Genomic DNA, 22,181 nt, shown 5'->3' with positions numbered 1-22,181 from the left:
GACAGACTAGATTTTGTAAGGCCCAATAAACTTAGGACCCAACTTCCAGGAGGGAACCTTCAATTTGATATTCTTAGTAGACAACCACACCAGATCACCAACATTCAGGTCCAGACCAGGCACACGTCTCTTATCCGCCACACGCTTATATCTCTCACTCATGCTCTTTAGATTATCTTGAATCTTTTGCCAAATAGATGACAAAGACGAGGAGAATCTGTCCTCATCAGGTAAACCAGAAGACCCCTCTCCCGAGAATGTCCCAAACTGCGGATGAAACCCATATGCACCAAAAAATGGTGACTTATCAGAGGACTCCTGACGACGGTTATTTAAAGCAAACTCAGCAAGGGACAAAAAAGTACACCAATCCTCCTGATTCTCCGCCACAAAACAGCGCAGATATGTCTCCAGATTCTGATTGACGCGCTCTGTCTGGCCATTCGACTGTGGGTGGAAAGCAGAAGAGAATGACAACCGAACCCCCAAGCGAGAACAGAAAGCTTTCCAGAATCTGAAAACAAACTGCGTGCCCCTATCAGAGACTATGTCTGAAGGAATACCACGCAATTTGACAATGTGATCAATAAATGCCTGTGCCAGCGTCTTAGCATTGGGCAAGCCAGGCCGTGCCCCCACCGGCAGCGAAAAGGCCCACGTCTGAGCGTTACCCCTGAGCAGCGATATAGTGATCCCCACCCTCCGTTCCTCATCACCAGAGGAATGGGGAAGAAGGCGAAAATGGAGTTTGCAAGCCTCTCTAAAACGCACAAAATTCTCACTACCCCCGGAGAACTACCCCCGGGAGCGAGATCTTAGGTTCAGAACAAACTCCATGAACGCAAGCTGAACCGGTCACTTGAAAGTGAGAAAGAGTCTTACGGAGATCTGCTACCTTCTTATTGACGGATTTTGGTCGAAAAACTAAACTTGTTCAGCGCTGTAGTTATATGTGGTAAAACCTTTTGTGACATATTTTGGTCAAAAAACTAATTTTGTTCAGCGCTGCAGTTATATGTGGTAAAGTCTTTATTGATGTATTTCGGTCAAAAAAACGAAATGTATTCAGCGTTTAGTGTTGTAGTTATATGTGGTAAAACCTTTTATTACGTATTTTGGTTAAAAAAAAAAAATTGTTCAGCGCTGCAGTTGTAATGTCCCACTAGGTAAATGCGGGCACTACACAAGGGTTAATATGGCCATTGTATTTTATATGATGCTTTATGTGATTTTCCCTGTGCATTTCCTGTATCAGGCCTGTTAGGGTGTAGTTCCTCCTCCTAGACAGTAGAGGGAGCTAGGGAACCCCTAGTATATAGTTAGGCCCAGACAGGAAAGAGGAGGGGAGAGTAGTCCAGGAGGCTAGTGAGTGCAGTCTAGCCTGCCTGAGGTTCCTGAGCAAGTGTAGCTCAGAAGTTTGTCCCTAGGGGAAGAGTTACCTCCTGAGAAACCTGCAGTTCCCACAAAGTGCAGAGCAGAGCAGAAGTGTTTCCAGCTGAACCAGAGAGCTGAAGGGCAGAAGGATCTACTTAATGCAAGGATATATATATATATATATATATGTATATACCTGAGGAAGTTTCCCTAACCAAGGATAAAGCCATCAGTAGGACATACGGGCCTTGGGCTAAAGATAGACAGGATTCTGAGGAAAAGTGCAGCCTGGTCTGTAAGCGTTTTAACCCTCTGAGTATCTTGCAAGAACATTGTGCCTGCCATTTGTGAAAGCCTGCCTGTAACAACCTGTTTGCATGTGGAACTGAACCCAGACTGTAAATAGTTGACTGTTTCCAGTAAAGGGAAGTTTTGGTTCACCACCACAACATCGTGTTACTCAATTATTCCTATCATAAATTGGTGTGCCACCGTTACCGCCACTGGCGTCACGAATCTTAAAGGGATCTTGCCACCGTCACATTAAACCTGCAACACCCAGGGCACCTCACCTACCATCAGGCCTGGTCCCTATACACAGAGAGTGCCCCAGAGGACCCGTGTGCCAGCATCTCCATCACTGCTGTATGCCTGCCTAGGGTTTTTCAAGAAACTGTGAGTAACCCAGAGCAACCCTCGTTTGCCTAAGTAACCGTGACCTCACCATCACAATACCCTGTAGGGCTGCGTACTGCACAGTTATATGTGGTAAAATCTTTGACGTATTTCAGTTTAAAAACTAATTTTATTCAGCGTTCAGCGCTGCAGTTATATGTGGTAAAATCTTTATTGATGTATTTCGGTCAAAAAACTAAATTTATTCAGCCTTCACTGTTGCCGTCATATGTAATAAAATATTTATTGAAGTATTTTGGTAAAAAAAACTTAATTTGTTCAGCGCTGTCGTATGCGGTAAAATATTTATTTACATATTTCGGTCGAAAAACTAAATTTATTCAGCGTTCAGCTCTGTAGTTATATGCGATAAAATCTCCATGATGTCTCCATGATAAATCTACAGCATGGGGGCCCTGTGTGGCTTCTACACATTTTAAAAATAATCCTTCAGTGGGCTGAATAGATGCCGGATGACCTTCCTAGGAGCTGCTGTCGGGAGACGTCCGGAATCCGAAGACCCTCTCCATCTCCGTGCACCACAGGATGTCCTCCTTCCCATCCATGATGACTGGGCACTTGTGAGGTTTTCCCTGACTAAGAGACCAGGGGCTGGTAGTTATGGTTTCAATCTTGATAAACTTTGAGACTCTTCCGGGCTCCAAGCTATCTTAAAGCTTTGTCTTCTCATTGTTTGTAGCTACTAGAGGCCTGTTCATGCCAGGCAGGTTCCCCCAGAAGTATCTGGCTCGATGAGCAGCCGATACCGCACTTGCATCAATCTTGACAGGATTCGTCTCCAGGTGGAGAGAAATATTTTTTTGGAATGATTTCTTCTGATCTGTCAGAAGAAAGGAACAATGAGACGCACAACGGATCCTGTCTGTGTAGCAGCTGTAAGGCCTGTATGTTTCAATCAGAATTGGCTTATGATTTGGTTGCCAAAAGCAGGAGTGGGTACAAAACACAGAAGACATGCAAATAGTCCATTCACGTGTCATCTCTGTTTTAGATCCACTCCTGTTTTTTTGGCATTAGCAATACTGATGGAATTTTGAGCAAATGCTGATCGAGTGAAGGAGTATGCTCCACAGACAGGATCCATTTTTTGTGGGTTATTGTTCTGACGGATCAGAGGAGGGGCAAAATAATCAGGGACGTCAACACAAACTTACTGCTGAGACCCTCTCCAATTTGTCGGGGGGGGGGGGGGGGCTCTAATTGTATAAGCGTTTAATAGAACAGGTTCTGTTTACATCTATGTGGAATCAGCTGACGACGGTGTCAAAGGAATGCGCTTCTTCTTGACGCTAACATCGACCTGTAAGGCTGAGTTCATACTTGAGTTTTTTTTCTTTGTTGGTTTTGGCCCTGTGACTGCCCAAATAAGAGCGACGCCATCTGCATGTCATACGTATCACAGTATTTCACTACCACAGCACACTCTCCCTATGCGTGTTACTGCAAGGCACAGTGTTCTACACCCCACGCCCGGAAATAATTGTTTTTAATGCGATTCATTGCCAATAAATTCAGATCAAAGCAAATCTTTTTGGGAAATTTTTGAGAAATTCACTCATCTCGAATGATATCTAAGGCTTTATTTTTATGTCTTTTTTGCGTATTTTAGGATTTTTTTGGTCCAGGAAAATGTTATAGTCTGTTTTTCCACATTTTTAAAGGGGTTCTCCGGGCTCTCCTATATTGATGACCTATCCTCAGGATAGGTTGTTAATATCAGATTGCTGATTAAAAGGTTAGTGCTATAATGTACTATGGTTCACTGCTAAAGTTTTCAAATGGTTTACTACTAAAGTTGTCAAAATACTTACTGTGATGCTATGTACTTTCAGTTGTACAAATGGCTAAAGTGACTTATCTATGCACTATATAGTTTAAAAGGCTGTATATGGGAAGAAAATAGTTAACAGGTAGTCCTTAGTGATAGTTGCCGGTGGTGGGCTGGTCCCACTTTCCCTTGTTTTAGAATTCCTGGTAAGCGGATCGAGAGAAGACCTGTTCAATGTGTGCTGCTGATAAGAAGGCCAAGACAGAAGCCTGTGCGTAGCTAAAGCAGAATTTTTACAGGGAGACATCATCCCTGTGTGATTTCAAGCAGCCATTAAAACAACTGTGCTAAGAACTAACAGCTGAGAGAGAAACAAACTTTTTTTACAGAGGGTTGAGGACTATTTAATCCTTAGGATACCGGAGGTTTTTTCGTTTTTGCGGTTTCATTTTTCTTCCCTGTATTCCTTGAGCTATAGCTTTTTTATTTTTCACATAGCTGTATAAGGGCTTATTTTTTGTAGGACAAGTTGTAATTTTTAATGCCACCATTTAATATGGCATACAATGTAGTGGGAAGCAGGAAAAAAAATCCAAATGGTGTGGAATTGGAAAAAAAAACGCAATTCCTCCACCGTTTTGTGGGTTTTGTTCCCATGCCATTCTGTTTGTGGCAAAACTGACCAGTGTCCTTTTTTATGTCTGAATAGTGTCAAAATAAATTTAAACTTTGAAAAAAATAATAGTTTTCTTACATCACCATATTCTGACCCCCATAACTTTTTTTATAGTTATATCTACTGAGCTATGTGGGGGCTCACTTTCTGCCGGACAAGCTGTAGTTTTTATTGATACCATTTTGGAGTGTGTGCAAATTTTTATCACATTTTATTAAAAAAAATTGGGGTAAGAGAAGCCATGAAAAAATGTCAAATTGGCCATTTGGACCCTTTTTTCTATTACGCTATTCGCCATATTGGTAACGTATTTTTATATTTTAATAGTACGGGCGTTTTCGGTCGCGGTGATGCCCATGATGTTTATATTTTTTGGTATTTATGTATTTATTTATCCTTATTCGCCGCCGAGGATGTCGGTAAGAAGCCCAGGTTTTTCACCCTTTTAGATGGTGTGATCTCACTTGATCACAGCATCTAAGGCCTTTAATGACTGCAATCGGTATCTGCTGTTTGAAACATGCGCAAGCAGATGCCATATTTGTACATGTACGGCGCTGGTAGTGAACGGTAACCCAAGCATACAGACTTTACTGCACATTGTTTGGACTATATTGTTCTCATTCATCATCCATTGTAGGACTGCACCCCACAGTTGGACATTACAGAAAAATATTAAGAGAAATTGCTCGCTTAGTCAATTTGGTAGATTGCTTGTATCTATACAAGGAGACTCAGGGAGAACCACCATAGTAGCCACCACCTGAAACACAGCCTTTAGGAAAAGCCTACTCTGTGATATATTTGCCTACTACCTAAAGAGACTTATCTGTTTTAACTAAGCCGGCCTGGTCATTGCCTCCCTGCATCCGCCGGGCCCTCCACCTTCTACCTGCCTAGAATCACGCCACACACCACCACCAGTCAGGAAAGCCCCACAAAAAACCGGGCTGTGCCCCAAGGGAAGAAAGGGTGTGTCAGAACTGGTTTCTATACAATCTGGTATATGAGTATGCAGAATTTCCAGCATATATTAAGCAAGTGGTGCACCTCCCCATTATAGCAACCATATAGCATATCTTTTGTGAATAAGCTTACATTGTCTCTTTTTGTATATCCTTGCTCACATGTTTCTGCTCACATATTTCAGGCCACAACACTGGAAAGAAGTTAGTTGTGACCACAGCGGGTGAACTGTTGTGTGGCTATATTTTACACGGTAACTGTGGTGGTTCCTTGAACAAAATCTGTGAACTTGTCACAGAAATCCTAAATACATGTGAACATTTGGGACTGGAGTCTGTGGCTATCCCAGCTATTGGAACAGGTAAGATAAGTTGTCGACAATGCACCTTGATGTGTGTTGTGAGAATATAAAAGAAGCATTGAAATAGAGAAAAATGGTGCAAGATTTGCAATAGCTGTCTGAATGCAACCTAAAGGGGTTATCTGCTTCAGACAATCTTTTTGCTAGAATGTTTCTCCAATAATAAGACAATTCAAGGGGTTTTCCACTGCTAGGATCACTCAGCAATCAAGTGTAATCCATTTGGGATTAAGGTTTTAATGCCTTACCTACATTTATTGTGCACGTATGGCGAACGTTGGAAGGAAATCAGAAGGTAGGTCAGAAACAAGTTTGGAGCGGGCTCAGGAATGGCAGGTATCAGCTATGTTATACATCTGACAACCGTCTGCAGTGGCTAAGATTGGAGATAACTACAATTCAGGGCATTTAAAAGTTCAGATACGACTGTCGGCAGATACAGCATACGAGCAGTTAAACAGAGGGAGGGTGGCTCTGTCTGTCCCCTAATTGCCTCCCCCACAATGCAATTGTGGGTTACCTAGCATTTGACATGGCAACCAGGAGTCTAGTGAAGGTCCCCACACTTTTAATTGTAGTCCTGCTATGACATGCTGCCAGAGGCAGGGTGTATACTTAAGTAGTGAAGTGATCAAGGGCTTGCATGTTCAAGTCTTCTAGAGCAGCGTTCCTCCACTCCAGTCCTCCATGCCCACCTGCCGGTAATGATTTCAGAATATCCTTAAAAAATAATACCTGTAATAAGTCCTGATGCATTTTTCGCTTTATAAGACGCACCTGATGATCAGACGCACCTAGTTTTTGGAGGAGGAAAATTAGAAAAATACATTTTGAACCAAAAAGTGTGCTTTTGGTGGGTTTTGAACTAATGGTGGCCTGTGTTATGACACTGTTATAGAGGATCGCTGAATGACGCAATATTATGGGGGATCTGTGGATGACACACTTTTATGGGGATCTGTGGATGACACACTTTTATGGGGATCTGTGGTTGACACTGTTATAGGGGAATCTGTGGTTGAGACACATGTGGCACCTTTTGCTGGTCCTTTTATGGCCCTATGTGTCACAGTATTAAGTTATTGTGTACCCTCATGTCCCTGTGTGAATAGTGACCCCATTACACCAGGCCCCGCTCACAGCAGTCTTCACATGTAAAGTATATTCATTTCATCCTCAAGCAGTGGCGCTGTTTTGTTAAACTAATCACCTGTGGTAGTACTCACTACCAAAGCAGTGGGCAGGCCGGCAGCGTCACGTCACTCACTCAGTTACGCTCCTGCTCTGCCAGTTTCATTAATGAAGTAGGAGGAGCTTGACTGAGTGAGTGACATGACCCTGCCGGCCTGCTCACTGCATTGAGTGAGTACTACTATAGGTGATTAGTTTAACCACTTCTAGACCGGGCCATTTACCCCCTTCCTTACCAGGCTTTAGAACACTTTTATTTATCCAAGCCATTCTGAGACTGTTTTTTCGTGACACATTGTACTTCATGATAGTCATAAATTTGAGTCAATATATTTTACCTTTATTTATGAAAAAAATCCCAAATTTACCCAAAATTTAGAAAAATTAGCAATTTTCAAAATTTCTTTTTCTCTGCTTTTAAAAACAGAAAGTGATACCTCATAAAATATTTATTACTTAACATTCCCCATATGTCTACTTTATGTTGGCGTAATTTTGTAAATGTCATTTTATTTTTTAATCCAATAGTTTTTTATTAAAGGGCTTCTGTCAGCCCACTAAACCGTTTTTATTTTTTTTGGTTAATAATAATCCCTACACTGCGAGCTCCCTATACATAAGCTAAATATTCATTTTGGTTCAGTAGATTTAGTTAAAAAGCTATTTTTATAATATGTAAATTACCTTGCTACCAGCAAGTAGGGCAGCTACTTGCTGGTAGCAGCCGCATCCTCCGCTCCTAATGACGCCCCCTCCGCTGTGTGATTGACAGGGCCAGGGAACTGGATCGTTCTCTGCTGGCCCTGTTTGAATTCAAAATATCGCGCCTGCGCCGTACCTGTCTTTAATCGGCGCAGGCGCACTGAGAGGCTCTCTCGGCCGCTCCATCCTCAATGCGCCTGCGCCGATGACGTCACATCTACACCTGGCGCAGGCGCATTGAGGATGGAGCGGCCGAGAGAGCGTCTCTCAGTGCGCCTGCGCCGATTAAAGACAGGTACGGCGCAGGCGCGATATTTTGAATTCAAACAGGGCCAGCAGAGAACGATCCCGTTCCCTGGCCCTGTCAATCACACAGCGGAGGGGGATTCATTAGGAGCGGAGGATGCGGCTGCTACCAGCAAGTAGCCGCCCTACTTGCTGGTAGCAAGGTAATTTACATATTATAAAAATAGCTTTTTAACTAAATCTACTGAACAAAAATTAATATTTAGCTTATGTATAGGGAGCTCGCAGTGTAGGGATTATTATTAACCCAAACAAAAAAAAAACGGTTTAGTGGGCTGACAGAAGCCCTTTAAGTTTTTAAGACATATATAAAGCGAAGGTAGCGGACGCAGCCGCTGGAATAGTAATAAGGACACCAGTAGCACATTCATAGATTACAGATAACAAAGCAAGGTATACCTCTTTTTACCATATAAATGAATTCCAGGACATCCACTAGGATGCAAACAACCTGGTAGTCATTTTTTTTTTTTTAAGATGTTTAGAAGGCTTAGAATTTTCAATTTTTTTTCTTTAACACATCGAGGGTTAACAGCCAAACAAAACTCAATATTTATTACCCTGATTCTGCAGTTTACAGAAACACCCCACATGTGGTCGTAAACTGATGTAAGGGTACACGGCAGGGCGCAGAAGAAAAAGAGTGCCATATGGTTTTTGGAAGGCAGATTTTGCTGAACTGGTTTTTAGATGCCATGTCCCATTTGAAGCCCCCCTGATTCACCCTTACAGTAGAAACTCCCCAAAAGTGACCCCATTTTGGAAACTAGGGGATAAGGTGCCAGTTTTATTGGTACTAATTTGGGGTACATATGATTTTTGATTGCTCTATATTAAGTTTTTTTGTGAGGTAAGGTGACCAAAAATGGCTGTTTTGGCACGGTTTTTATTTTTTACAACATTCATCTGACAGGTTAGATTATGTGCTATTTTAATAGAGCAGGTTGTTATAGACGCAATTATATCAAATATGTCTTCTTTCTTTGTTTGTTTCAGTTTTACATAATAAAGCATTTTTAAAAATAAAATTATGTTTGTGTCTTTCACAGACATGTAAGATGCGTAGGGGAAATTAAGAAGCCATCACTGAACAAGAACCCCTAAAATGTAACTTTTATTTATATGCAGATAAAATGGTAACAAACCCCAAGCTTATATCTATTATAGGTAAGTATGATGACCTATATCTGATGCCTGCACTGAGGATACAACATCAGCACAGTAAAAATAATACAATATCAGCAAGGAAAAAGTAACCCGCCTATCATCTGCATTTATGATAGACCCTACAAAGATGCAAAAGATAACCAGCAGTTATTTGGTAAAAACTCAGTTACTTGCATACAGATAGTCTCAGGATGTTAGAAGACTCACGGTTACACATCACCAGGTTGTCTGTGGGCCTGCAGCCGAGAAAATTGGGTGGGGAAGATCTTCTTTCCCTGGGTTATCCCTGCCGGCTATCTCTGCCTAAGAGCAGAGCACCCGCCCTGAAAGGGGCGACCCCACTTCTCGGTGGCTAAACCCTCAGATTCTTTAGATGCCCCTGTTGAATAAACAATCTTGCCGATGCGTTTCCCCAAAAGGAGATATCCAAATGGTTCATCAGGGGACAGCGTTTTGTTGATGCAAAAATGCTGCAAATAATAAGACACATATGATAAGGGCACCAAGATAAAAAAGGACCCTGATGAACCATTTGGATATCTACTTTTGCGGAAACGCGTCAGGAAGATTGTTTATTTAGCAGGGACAACCTGGTGATGTGTGAGTCTTCTAACATCCTGAGACCATCTGTATGCAAGTAACCATGAGTTACAGATGATAGGCGGGTTACTTTTTCCTTGCTGATATTGTATTATTTTTACTGTGCTGATGTTGTATCCTCAGTGCAGGCATCAGATATAGGTCATCATACTTACCTATAATAGATATAAGCTTGGGGTTTGTTACTATTTTATCTGCATATAAATAAAAGTAAAATGTTCTTGTTCAGTGATGGTATGCTTTTGTGTCTCCATTTTCTGAACGCCATATTATTTTTATTTTTTTTCTGCTGATGGTCTTGTGCAGGGGCTCGATTTTTTTGCAGGAATAGTTGACGTTTTTATTGGTACTATTTTTGAGTACAAATTACTTTTTGATCATTCATTATTCCACTTTATGGAGCAAGGTGACCAAAAAATTGGTTGTTTTAGCACAGTTTTTATTTATTTACCTTTACAACGTTCACCTGAGGGGCTATATCATGTGACATTTTTATAGTGCAGATCGTTACGGACGTGGCAATACCTAGTATGTATACTTTTTCTTATTTATTTAAGTTTTACACAATAATAGCAGTTTTGGAGCAAAAAATATATATATTTTAGTGTCTCCATTGTCATATTATTATTGTTGGAGAGTCTTTTATTTTTTGACCGATTGTCTTAGATAGGGTCTAATTTTTTGCGGGATGAGGTGACGGTTTGATTAGTACTATGTTAGGGGGCATACGCCTTTTTGATCGCTTGGTGTTGCAATTTGTAGTGATGTAAGATGGCAATAAATTTCTTTTTTTGCCACTTTTAAAAAAATTAAAAGGGGATAGGTCATGTGATATTTTTATAGAGTTAGTCGTTACAGACGCGACGATACATAATATGTATACTTTTTTCTATTTATTTCACTTTAACACAATAATAACATTTTTCAAACAAAAAAAAATATGTTTTAATGTCTCCATGTTCTGAGAGCTATGTTTTGTTTTGTTTTTTGAGCAATTTTCTTATGTTGGGGCTCATTTTTTGCTGGATGAGGTGACGGTTTTATTGGTACCATTTTGTGGAGCATATGTCTTTTTTATCACTTGGTGTTAGGTGACAAAAATGGCTCTTTTTGACAGTTTTTATTTTTTCATGGTGTGGACAGGGTGGATCATGTGATATATTTATAGAGCCGGCCGTCATGGACGTGACAATAACATAAATGTTTATTTTTGAATATTTTTTTTTTTTTTTTATTTTTTTATTTATTTTTTTTTACATGGGGATTCTGTCATCAGATTTAACCCCTCTAACCTAAACATATGCTCATGTCCAGACTAATAAGAAGAATCCTAAGCTGGCCTTATTAACCACCTCCCGACCGCTGTACGCGTATATGCGTCCGGGAGGTGGTTGCTTTATTCCTCCTGGACGCATATACGCGTCTTTTCGCGAGACGCGAGATTTCCTGTGAACGCGCGCGCACAGGCGCGCGCGCTCACAGGAACGGAAGGTAAGCGAGTGGATCTCCAGCCTGCCAGCGGCGATCGCTCGCTGGCAGGCTGGAGATCCGAATTTTTTAACCCCTAACAGGTATATTAGACGCTGTTTTCATAACAGCGTCTAATATACCTCCTACCTGGTCCTCTGGTGGTCCCTTTTGTTAGGATCGACCACCAGAGGACTCAGGTAGGTCAGTACAGTCGCACCAAACACCACACTACACTACACTACACCCCCCCCCCCGTCACTTATTAACCCCTTATAAACCCCTGATCACCCATGATCACCCCATATAAACTCCCTGATCACCCCCCTGTCATTGATCACCGCCCTGTCATTGATCACCCCCCTGTCAGGCTCCGTTCAGACGTCCGTATGATTTTTACGGATCCACGGATACATGGATCGGATCCGCAAAAAGCATACGGACGTCTGAATGGAGCCTTACAGGGGGGTGATCAATGACAGGCGGGTGATCACCCATATACACTCCCTGATCACCCCCTGTCATTGATCACCCCCCTGTCATTGATCACCCCCCTGTAAGGCTCCATTCAGACGTCCGCATGATTTTTACGGATCCGATCCATGTATCCATGGATCCGTAAAAATCATGCGGACGTCTGAATGGAGCCTTACAGGGGGGGTGATCAGTGACAGGGGGGTGATCACCCTGATCACCCCCTGTCATTGATAAACCCCCTGTAAGGCTCCATTCAGACGTCCGCATGCGTTTTGTGGATCCGATCCATGTATCCATGGATCCGTAAAAAATCATGCGGATGTCTGAATGGAACCTTACAGGGGGTGTGATCAGTGACAGGGGGGTGATCACCCTCTGTCATTGATAACCCCCCTGTAAGGCTCCATTCAGACGTCCGCATGCGTTTTGTGGATCCGATCCATGGATCCGTAAAAAATCATGCGGATGTCTGAATGGAGCCTTACAGGGGGTGTGATCAGTGACAGGGGGGTGATCACCCTGATCACCCCCTGTCATTGATAACCCCCCTGTAAGGCTCCATTCAGACGTCCGCATGCGTTTTGTGGATCCGATCCATGTATCCATGGATCCGTAAAAAATCATGCGGATGTCTGAATGGAACCTTAGAGGGGGGTGATCATTGACAGGGGGGTGATCACCCTGATCACCCCCTGTCATTGATAACCCCCCTGTAAGGCTCCATTCAGACGTCTGCATGTGTTTTGTGGATCCGATCCATGTATCCATGGATCCGTAAAAATCATGCGGATATCTGAATGGAGCCTTACAGGGGGGTGATCAATGACAGGGGGGTGATCAGGGAGTCTATATGGGTGATCACCCCCCTGTCATTGATCACCCCCCCCCCCCCCTCTCACACCTTTCGGATTTCACCGGTCATTTTTTACAGATTTTGATTGCAAAGTACTTCTCACACATATGGGCCCCTAAATTGCCAGGGCAGTATAACTACGCCACAAGTGACCCCATTTTGGAAAGAAGACACCCCAAGGTATTCCGTGAGGGGCATGGCGAGTTCCTAGAATTTTTTATTTTTTGTCGCAAGTTAGTGGAATATGAGACTTTGTAAGGAAAAAAGAGAAGAAAAAAAAATCATCATTTTCCGCTAACTTGTGACAAAAAAAAAAAAATTCTAGGAACTCGCCGTGCCCCTCACGGAATACCTTGGGGTGTCTTCTTTCCAAAATGGGGTCACTTGTGGCGTAGTTATACTGCCCTGGCAATTTAGGGGCCCAAATGTGTGAGAAGTACCTTGCAATCAAAATGTGTAAAAAAATGGCCTGCAAAATCTGAAGGGTGCACTTTGGAATATGTGCCCCTTTGCCCACCTTGGCTGCAAAAAAGTGTGACACATCTGGTATCGCCGTACTCAGGAGAAGTTGGGGAATGTGTTTTGGGGTGTCATTTTACATATACCCATGCTGGATGAGAGAAATATCTTGGCAAAAGACAACTTTTCCCATTTTTTTATACAAAGTTGGCATTTGACCAAGATATTTTTCTCACCCAGCATGGTTATATGTAAAATGACACCCCAAAACACATTCCCCAACTTCTCCTGAGTACGGCGATACCAGATGTGTCACACTTTTTTGCTGCCAAGGTGGGCAAAGGGGCGCATATTCCAAAGTGCACCTTTTGGATTTCACCGGTCATTTTTTACACATTTTGATTGCAAAGTTCTTCTCACACATTTGGGCCCCTAAATTGCCAGGGCAGTATAACTACCCCACAAGTGACCCCATTTTGGAAAGAAGACACCCCAAGGTATTCTGTGAGGGGCATGGTGAGTTCCTAGAATTTTTTATTTTTTGTCGCAAGTTAGTGGAATATGAGACAATCATCATCATTTTCCGCTAACTTGTGACAAAAAATAAAAAGTTCTATGAACTCACTATGCCCATCAGCGAATACCTTAGGGTGTCTACTTTCCGAAATGGGGTCATTTGTGGGGTTTTTCTACTGTTTGGGCATTGTAGAACCTCAGGAAACATGACAGGTGCTCAGAAAGTCAGAGCTGTTTCAGAAAGCGGAAATTCACATTTTTGTACCATAGTTTGTAAATGCTATAACTTTTACCCAAACCATTTTTTTTTTTGCCCAAACATTTTTTTTTTAATCAAAGACATGTAGAACAATAAATTTGGCGAAAAATTTATATATGGATGTCGTTTTTTTTGCAAAATTTTACAGCTGAAAGTGAAAAATGTCATTTTTTTGCAAAAAAATCGTTACATTTTGATTAATAACAAAAAAGTAAAAATGCCAGCAGCAATGAAATACCACCAAATGAAAGCTCTATTAGTGAGAAGAAAAGGAGGTAAAATTCATTTGTATGGTAAGTTGCATGACCGAGCGATAAACGGTGAAAGTAGTGTAGTGCCGAAGTGTAAAAAGTGCTCTGGTCATGAAGGGGGTTTCACCTAGCGGGGCTGAAGTGGTTAAACCTCACTGTTACTCTATTTGCCCAAAAAACTGTTTTTTATAACCTGTCAATCACTCACTTAAGGTGCCCAAGGGGAGGTTCGTTAATACAGGGTGCCCGGCCGCACCCCTCGCCGCATGCGCACTTCGCTCAACGAAGCCGCTGCCTGGAGTCCGCACGGGTGCATCAGGCTGAGCCTAGTGCGCACGTCCCGGATCTGCCAGAGGGACGGGGAGGATTGCGGAGGCGGCGCTGAAGACAGGGAAGGCGGCGCTGGGCACCGGACGGCGAGAGGTGCGGCCGGGCACCCTCGTTGAGCGCTGTGTATACAGCGATATAGAAGGCAGGGATTTATATGTGCAGACTGCTGTGAGCGGGGGCGTAGTGTAATGGAGTACAGTGACTGCAGCGGGCCCCGTCGCGAGTGCAACAGCAGTTACCAGCCTCCAGCCCCTCCTCCCATCGCGCATGATAGCGCTTAACTGTAACTGGTACATCGCAGGCCCCTATACAGCACTTCCTGCGATGTGCCATGTAAAAATTGCACTATTTGCTTTCTAAAACGCACAGCCATTTTAACACCACTTTTAGGGGGACAAAGTGGTGTCTTATAAAGCGGAAAATGCAGAAAATCACCTGCTCATTACTAAAGAAATCCTAAAAACTTGTCAGGTGGGCCCTGAGGACTGGAGTTGAGGAACACTGTCATAGGAAGATAGAAAAATAGTAAAAAAATAAAAGAAATATGATATTGGAAATTAAAACATTATTATAGAAACATAGAATGTGTCGGCAGATAAGAACCATTTGGCCCATCTAGTCTGCCCAATATACTGATTACTATGAATATTCCCTGGCCCTATCTTATATGAAGGATGGCCTTATGCCTATCCCATGCATGCTTAAACTCCTCCACTGTATTTGCAGCTACCGCTTCTGCAGGAAGGCTATTCCATGCATCCACTACTCTCTCAGTAAAGTAATACTTCCTGATCTTACTTTTAAACCTTTGCCCCTCTAATTTAAAACTATGTCCTCTTGTAGCAGTTTTTTTTCTTTTAAATATTCTCTCCTCTTTTACCTTGTTGATTCCCTTTATGTATTTAAGTTTCTATCATATTCCCTCTGTCTCATCTTTCTTCCAAGCTATTGACAAAGTAGCCCTAAATTAGAGCATTTTAGATGCACTCTGGTGCTCCAAATCAATGTACCCCCCAAGGGGGTTAATATCCACGCATGGTTGAGAGACTGGACACTGACACAGAAGTTGGTCAAAGCAATTTCTAACTTTTATTACATGGGGTAAGCGTATATACAGTACAGACCAAAAGTTTGGAAACACCTTCTCATTCAAAGAGTTTTCTTTATTTTCATGACTATGAAAATTGTAGATTCACACTGAAGGCATCAAAACTATGTGGAATTATATACCAAACAAAAAAGTGTGAAACAACTGAAAATATGTCATATTCTAGGTTCTTCAAAGTAGCCACCTTTTTCTTTGATTACTGCTTTGCAAACTCTTGGCATTTTCTTGATGAGCTTCAAGAGGTAGTCACCTGAAATGGTTTTCACTTCATAGGTGTGCCCTGTCAGGTTTAATAAGTGGGATTTCTTGCCTTATAAATGGGGTTGGGACCATCAGTTGCGTTGTGGAGAAGTCAGGTGGATACACAGCTGATAGTCCTACTGAATAGACTGTTAGAATTTGTATTATGGCAAGAAAAAAAGCAGCTAAATAAAGAAAAACGAGTGGCCATCATTACTTTAAGAAATGAAAGTCAGTCAGTCCGAAAAATTGGGAAAACTTTGAAAGTGTCCCCAAGTGCAGTCACAAAAACCATCAAGCGCTACAAAGAAACTGGCTCACATGCGGACCGCCCCAGGATAGGAAGACCAAGAGTCACCTCTGCTGCAGAGGATAAATTCATCCGAGTCACCAGCCTCAGAAATCGCAGGTTAACAGCAGCTCAGATTAGAGACCAGGTCAATGCCACACAGAGTTCTAGCAGCAGACACATCTCTACAACAACTGTTAAGAGGAGACTGTGTGAATCAGGCCTTCCTGGTAGAATATCTGCTAGGAAACCACTTCTAAGGACAGGCAACAAGCAGAAGAGACTTGTTTGGGCTAAAGAACACAAGGAATGGACATTAGACCAGTGGAAATCTGTGCTTTGGTCTGATGAGTGCAAATTTGAGATCTTTGGTTCCAACCACCATGTCTTTGTGCGACGCAGAAAAGGTGAACGGATGGACTCTACATGCCTGGTTCCCACCGTGAAGCATGGAGGAGGAGGTGTGATGGTGTGGGGGTGCTTTGCTGGTGACACTGTTGGGGATTTATTCAAAATTGAAGGCATACTGAACCAGCATGGCTACCACAGCATCTTGCAGCGGCATGCTATTCCATCCGGTTTGCGTTTAGTTGGACCATCATTTATTTTTCCACAGGACAATGACCCCAAACACACCTACAGGCTGTGTAAGGGCTATTTGACCATGAAGGAGAGTGATGGGGTGCTGCGCCAGATGACCTGGCCTCCACAGTCACCGGACCTGAACCCAATCGAGATGGTTTGGGGTGAGCTGGACCGCAGAGTGAAGGTAAAAGGGCCAATAAGTGCTAAGCATCTCTGGAAACTCCTTCAAGACTGTTGGAAGACCATTTCAGGTGACTACCTCTTGAAGCTCATCAAGAGAATGCCAAGAGTGTGCGAAGCAGTAATCAAAGCAAAAGGTGGCTACTTTGAAGAACCTAGAATATGACATATTTTCAGTTGTTTCACACTTTTTTGTTATGTATATAATTCCACATGTGTTAATTCATAGTTTTGATGCCTTCAGTGTGAATCTACAATTTTCATAGTCATGAAAATAAAGAGAACTCTTTGAATGAGAAGGTGTGTCCAAACTTTTGGTCTGTACTGTACATCTTCAGAAGAGGGCAGTCTTTCACTGAGGCTTAAACATTGTTTCATTGGTCAAAAAGGAAGAAGAGATAAGAGAGAGGAGATGGCACCCTCCCTGGCTTCTGCGCACTGGGTCCTACTTTGGAATGTGAACTAATATAAACATCTGGTTACCATCGCCATTTTGTAATGGAGTTTATCCTAACAAGAATACTGCCTATGTCATATGTGACACTTCAAACAGGTGCTTCTCTATAGGCAGTGAATAATATATACATATCATCGAGCCATATAATTGGCTTATGCACTCCTTCACAGTCTATATGACTCTCTATACAGCTCCCTTGTTGGGACGCCTGTACAAGGATGAGAAAACAGACACCTCTCACAGCACAGCCCTTTGCCCCCCCCCCCCCCCCCCCCTCTCCTCCAGTCTTGAAACAAAGAGGGGGTGGGTGGGCACTTGGAAGTAGAAAAAGTTAACTCATTACAATCCTAGATATACAAAAATATAGAATAAAATTCACACACCTTTAACACTATACATGTTAAGGTCCTTTAATCTTTCCTGGTAAGTTTTATCCTGCAATCCATGTACCAGTTTAGTAGCTCTTCTCTGAACTCTCTCCAAAGTATCAATATCCTGTAAAAATATAAACAATACAAATAAACAACTGCTATTGCCTCTTATAATAATATCCTAAGGCAAAAAGTGGAATAGTGCAACATGATCAAATAACACCTTATAACATGTGCCATACAGGTGGTCTTGACAGCATTGTGCTACAGATTCTATCAGGGAATACAGCACTAATCCAGTGTAGTAAAAATGCAGTAAATCAAACAAGCCAAAGTGCAGAAAACATGATAAAAACCACCAGCTGCAGCCGGTCTGCACCTTTCTAACAGCATTGCTGGGTCTCTCAAGTGACCCATGGATGTAGCACTAGCAGCCAGTAATTACAGTGCAGTTATATGTACTCTGATTGAAGTTGTCTGCTTCCCAAATAGCGACTCCAGCATCTAAGGCTACTTTCACACTCTCGTTTTGTGCGGATCCGTCTTGTATCTGCACAGACGGATCCGCACCAATAATGCAAATGCTTGTATCCGTTAATAACTGATCTGTTTCCATTATTCATTAAAAAAAGTCTAAGTCAAAACGGATCCGTCTTGACTTACATTGAAAGTCAATGGGGGACGGATGCGTTTTCAATATAATCTCCTGCAAAGCTCACAGAAAAGTCCTCAGACAGCTATGAAACCACTGTAACCTTTTCAGCCGCTTGCCTGCATATTTCTCCACAGCTTCTCTTCTCTGACTATATTTAGACCTACTACTACTTCCAGCATTGAAAGGTTAATGATCTTCTCTCTGGGGGGATGTTCCACATCATAAATCTTCTTCCCTTGTCTCCCTTGTCCACTTCAGTGTCTCAAATTTAGGATGCTTCCAAAGCCACCAGATGTAAGGCAGTTATCTTATAAGTCAATGTTCGACTTTATAAACAGGCTTGAGACATGGATAATAATTAAGCCAGCACCTCATCTGCAGACTGTGCTTTTGGGGTGATTTCCCTTCATCAGTGCAGAGCAGAGAGTACTGGCTGAGAGGCCTAGGTCAGGATTTAAGGCAGGGATCAGCAACCTTCGGCACCCCAGCTGCTGTGAAACTCCAACTCCCAAACATGCTTGGCTGTTCTTCTTACTCCCACAGTAGTGAATGAAGAATCCTAGGAGTTGTAGTTTCTGAACAACTGGAGTGCGGGAGGTTGCTGATCCCCGATTTAGGGGATACTATCTCCTTATGGAGAGTGCTTATTTGCATACCGTCTTCCCAGTTTTTAAGAGGAGCATTGCCTGGCCTATAAGACTCCTCCAGCTGATTAGGCGCTTTTCATAAGAGATATAGTATGCCCCAAATGCTTTTAATCCAGTGACTTGTCAGAGGTCTTATCTGATTGTAGTGCCTTGCTTTTCGACTTCATTTGGCCTGCCTGAATACTACTTCTTCTAACATTAGGACAGGACACTTTTGCTGAACAAGTTCTGGAAAAAAGATCTCTAAGGCCCATTTCAGACGGGTGAGATTTCCCCTCGGGTGCAATGCGTGAGGTGAACGCATTGCACCCGCACTGAATCCAGACCCATTAATTTCTATGGGGCTGTGCACATGAGCGGTGATTTTCACGCATCACTTGTGCGTTGCGTGAAAATCGCAGCATGCTCTATTTTTTGCGTTTTTCACGCAAAGGAGGCCCCATAGAAGTGAATGGGGCTGCGTGAAAATCTAAAGCATCTGCAAGGACCCGATCATTATTATTTTCCCTTATAACATGGTTATAATCCACTTGTTCGCGCAGCCCGGCTTCTCTTCTGTCTTCACCTTTGCTGTGCACAGGAAAAGGACCTGTGGTCACGTCACTGCGCTCATCACATGGTCTGTCACATGCTCCATCACCATGGTGATGTATTATGTGATGGACCACATGATGAGCGCAGTGACATCACCACAGTTCGTTTACCCAGGTCCTGAAGAAAGAAGACAAAAGAGAAGCCCTATTGTACTATGCATTCTGTATTAAGAACCATGTTATAAGGGAAAATAATACAATCTACACAACCCCGATCCCAAACCCGAACTTCTGTGAAGAAGTTCGGATTTGGGTACTAACATAGCGATTTTTCTCACACGCGTGCAAAACGCATTACAATGTTTTGCACTTGCGCTGAAAAATTGTGCATTTTCCCGCCACGCACCTGGATCTTATCCGGATCAAAAACATGACCCCCATGTGAAAGAGGCCTTAGTGGCCCCCTCAACAACCTGTTGGCTGCCCTTATAGACAAAAATCTCTTCTTACCAAGGGGAAGATGTGGGAAATATTGTTCAGATTTTAGCCATAGTGTTATGTTTCTATAAAGAGGCATTTGAATGTCTGCTTGTTATGCTTTTTTTATATTGTTATATTTTGGTACAGGTGAATGCAAGTTCCGTCCTGAGCATGTGTCTAAATGCATTATGGAAGGCATCCTACCTGTTACACACAAACCAGGTCTGAAATGCCTTTCTTGTGTGCGGCTGGTTGTATATAGCCCATATATGTACCATACTTTCTGTGCTGAGCTGAACAAGTACTTTATCTGATCAATGAAGAACGTTCGCAGTCTGAATAGTAAGTACAAACAGAACCATTTCTTGCCTCCTGTGAGACAAACGTATAATTATATTCTTTCATAATTTTATCTATGTGCCAAAAAACTTCATTAATTGTCATTTGAATTTTAAAATTCCACCCTAGATCAGTAATAATGGGTTAGGGATAGTGATGATCGAGCATGCTCGGCCAAACACCTGTTCAGGTCGAGCATCTCGATGCTCGGCACATGGCAGTACTCGTCCGTGTACCACATGTGCTCGAGCACCATGCTCAAGTCTCCACCCCGCAGCCAAGAAACATGCAGGTAAGTACTTCCCTCACTGTAATGCCAGTAGCCATGTTGGCTACTAGCATTACAGTGATTGGCTGGCCGGATCGCGTCATAGGGTACTATATTGCACCCGATGACGCATGTTCGGCTCATTCGTAGTCAGGGAGAGCTAAGCATAGGAAGGGACAAAGTGTAGGGAGTGTAATAAAAAAAAATTTTTTGTACAAAAACGTTCCAGAGACCCAAAAGTCCTTGTAAGGACTATTGTGTGTGACAGCAGCAATATATGTTTGCAGTGCAACCTGCGCTAAATTGCTCAGTGTTAGGGAGAGCTGTGCATAGGAAGGGACAGACAGTGTAGGCAATGTAATAGGAAGATTTTTATACCAAAAACTTTTCAGAGACCCAAAAGTCCCTTTAAGGACTATTGTGTGTGACAGTAGCAATATATATTTTTAGCGCATCCTGCGTTAAATACCGTGTAATTGGCCACTGCGGACAGTTAAAATATCCGCGCCACATCTCCTGTTTAAAGTGTGCACATCCCTAAAATATCGGTGACATCCAGTGTACCTTTTTCCGTAGAAACTGCGAACAGTGACATTACTTTTGGTACCTGTCCTGTATAACATTTCCTAATCACAAACACCTTTGTAAACTTTTTTGCACGTACACTTCCAATCCTACGATACTGTACGTGTGACATACTTTCAAGCATATATCACATTTAAAATGAAGAAGGTGAGCAGAAAGGGATGGGAAAGTGGCCGTGATGCTGATGGTGCTTGCAGAGGCCGTGGCCCTGGAAGAAACTGTGCCTGCTGCCAGAGGACAAGAAAAACAATTATCCACGATACCTAGCTTCATGTCCCAGTTTGCAGGGCAGCGCAGGACACCACTGTTGAAGTCAGACCAGTGCGACCAGGTGGATTGCAGCAGATAATGCTTCCAGTCAGTTAAGCACCACCCTGTCTTCCACCAAGTCCCGTCTCAGTAGCCAGGAGTCTGGTCAACACAATCCTCACCCTGATCCTCCTTCCTCCCACCATGTACTGTCTGGCTAAACAAGTGATCCCACACTCATATATTCCGAGGACCTCTTTTCATCGCCATTACTTGATTTGGCCCTCTCGTCAAGCACGTTTGAAGAGGGACATGAGATCTTGTGCCCTGATTCCCAGCCTCTTGAGCATCCACAGTCGCAAGAAGATGACGGTGGGGAACGGCAATTAGTGTTTAATGAGGTGGATGATGATGACACACAGTTGCCAATGAGTCAATCGCAATTACTGTCTCAAGAGGTTGATGAAGAGGATGAAACACAGTTGTCAATCACTGAGGTTGTGGTTAGGTCAACAAATCAGGAGGATGATCAGAGTGAGTAAGTAGAATAGAAGGTGGTGGATGATGAAGTCACTGACCGAACCTGGGAAGGTGACAAGCCGAGCAAGGACAGCAGTACAGAGGGGAAGGGATCTACAGCACTGCAACAGGCTGGAAGAGGCATTGGGGTGCCAAAAGGGAGAAGGCGGCCCACACCAAACAGGCCCACAACTGTTTCATGGAGCAACCCCTTGCGGAAATCTCCCTTGCCAAGGGGTAGATGTTCCACAGTATGA

The 22,181-nt window shown here is 42.8% G+C and overlaps 1 protein-coding gene across 3 annotated transcripts in view; it reads left to right on the top strand.

The window, feature by feature from the left end:
- LOC122919628 (protein mono-ADP-ribosyltransferase PARP14-like) overlaps positions 1-22,181 on the top strand; it is a 185,419-nt gene that overhangs the window by 149,000 nt on the left and 14,238 nt on the right. For all 3 annotated transcript variants that reach the window (XM_044268765.1, XM_044268781.1, XM_044268773.1), the window contains 2 exons: positions 5,665-5,841; positions 20,112-20,306. In XM_044268765.1, the coding sequence (XP_044124700.1) occupies positions 5,665-5,841; positions 20,112-20,278 (344 nt within the window). In that variant the 3' untranslated portion in view covers positions 20,279-20,306. The remainder of the gene's footprint in view (positions 1-5,664; positions 5,842-20,111; positions 20,307-22,181) is intronic.

This window comes from Bufo gargarizans, chromosome 1 (assembly GCF_014858855.1).
Source record: "Bufo gargarizans isolate SCDJY-AF-19 chromosome 1, ASM1485885v1, whole genome shotgun sequence".
NCBI lineage: Eukaryota > Metazoa > Chordata > Amphibia > Anura > Bufonidae > Bufo > Bufo gargarizans.
The sequence above is the reverse complement of the archived record's forward strand: the minus strand, read 5'-3'. Positions and strand labels throughout refer to the sequence as shown.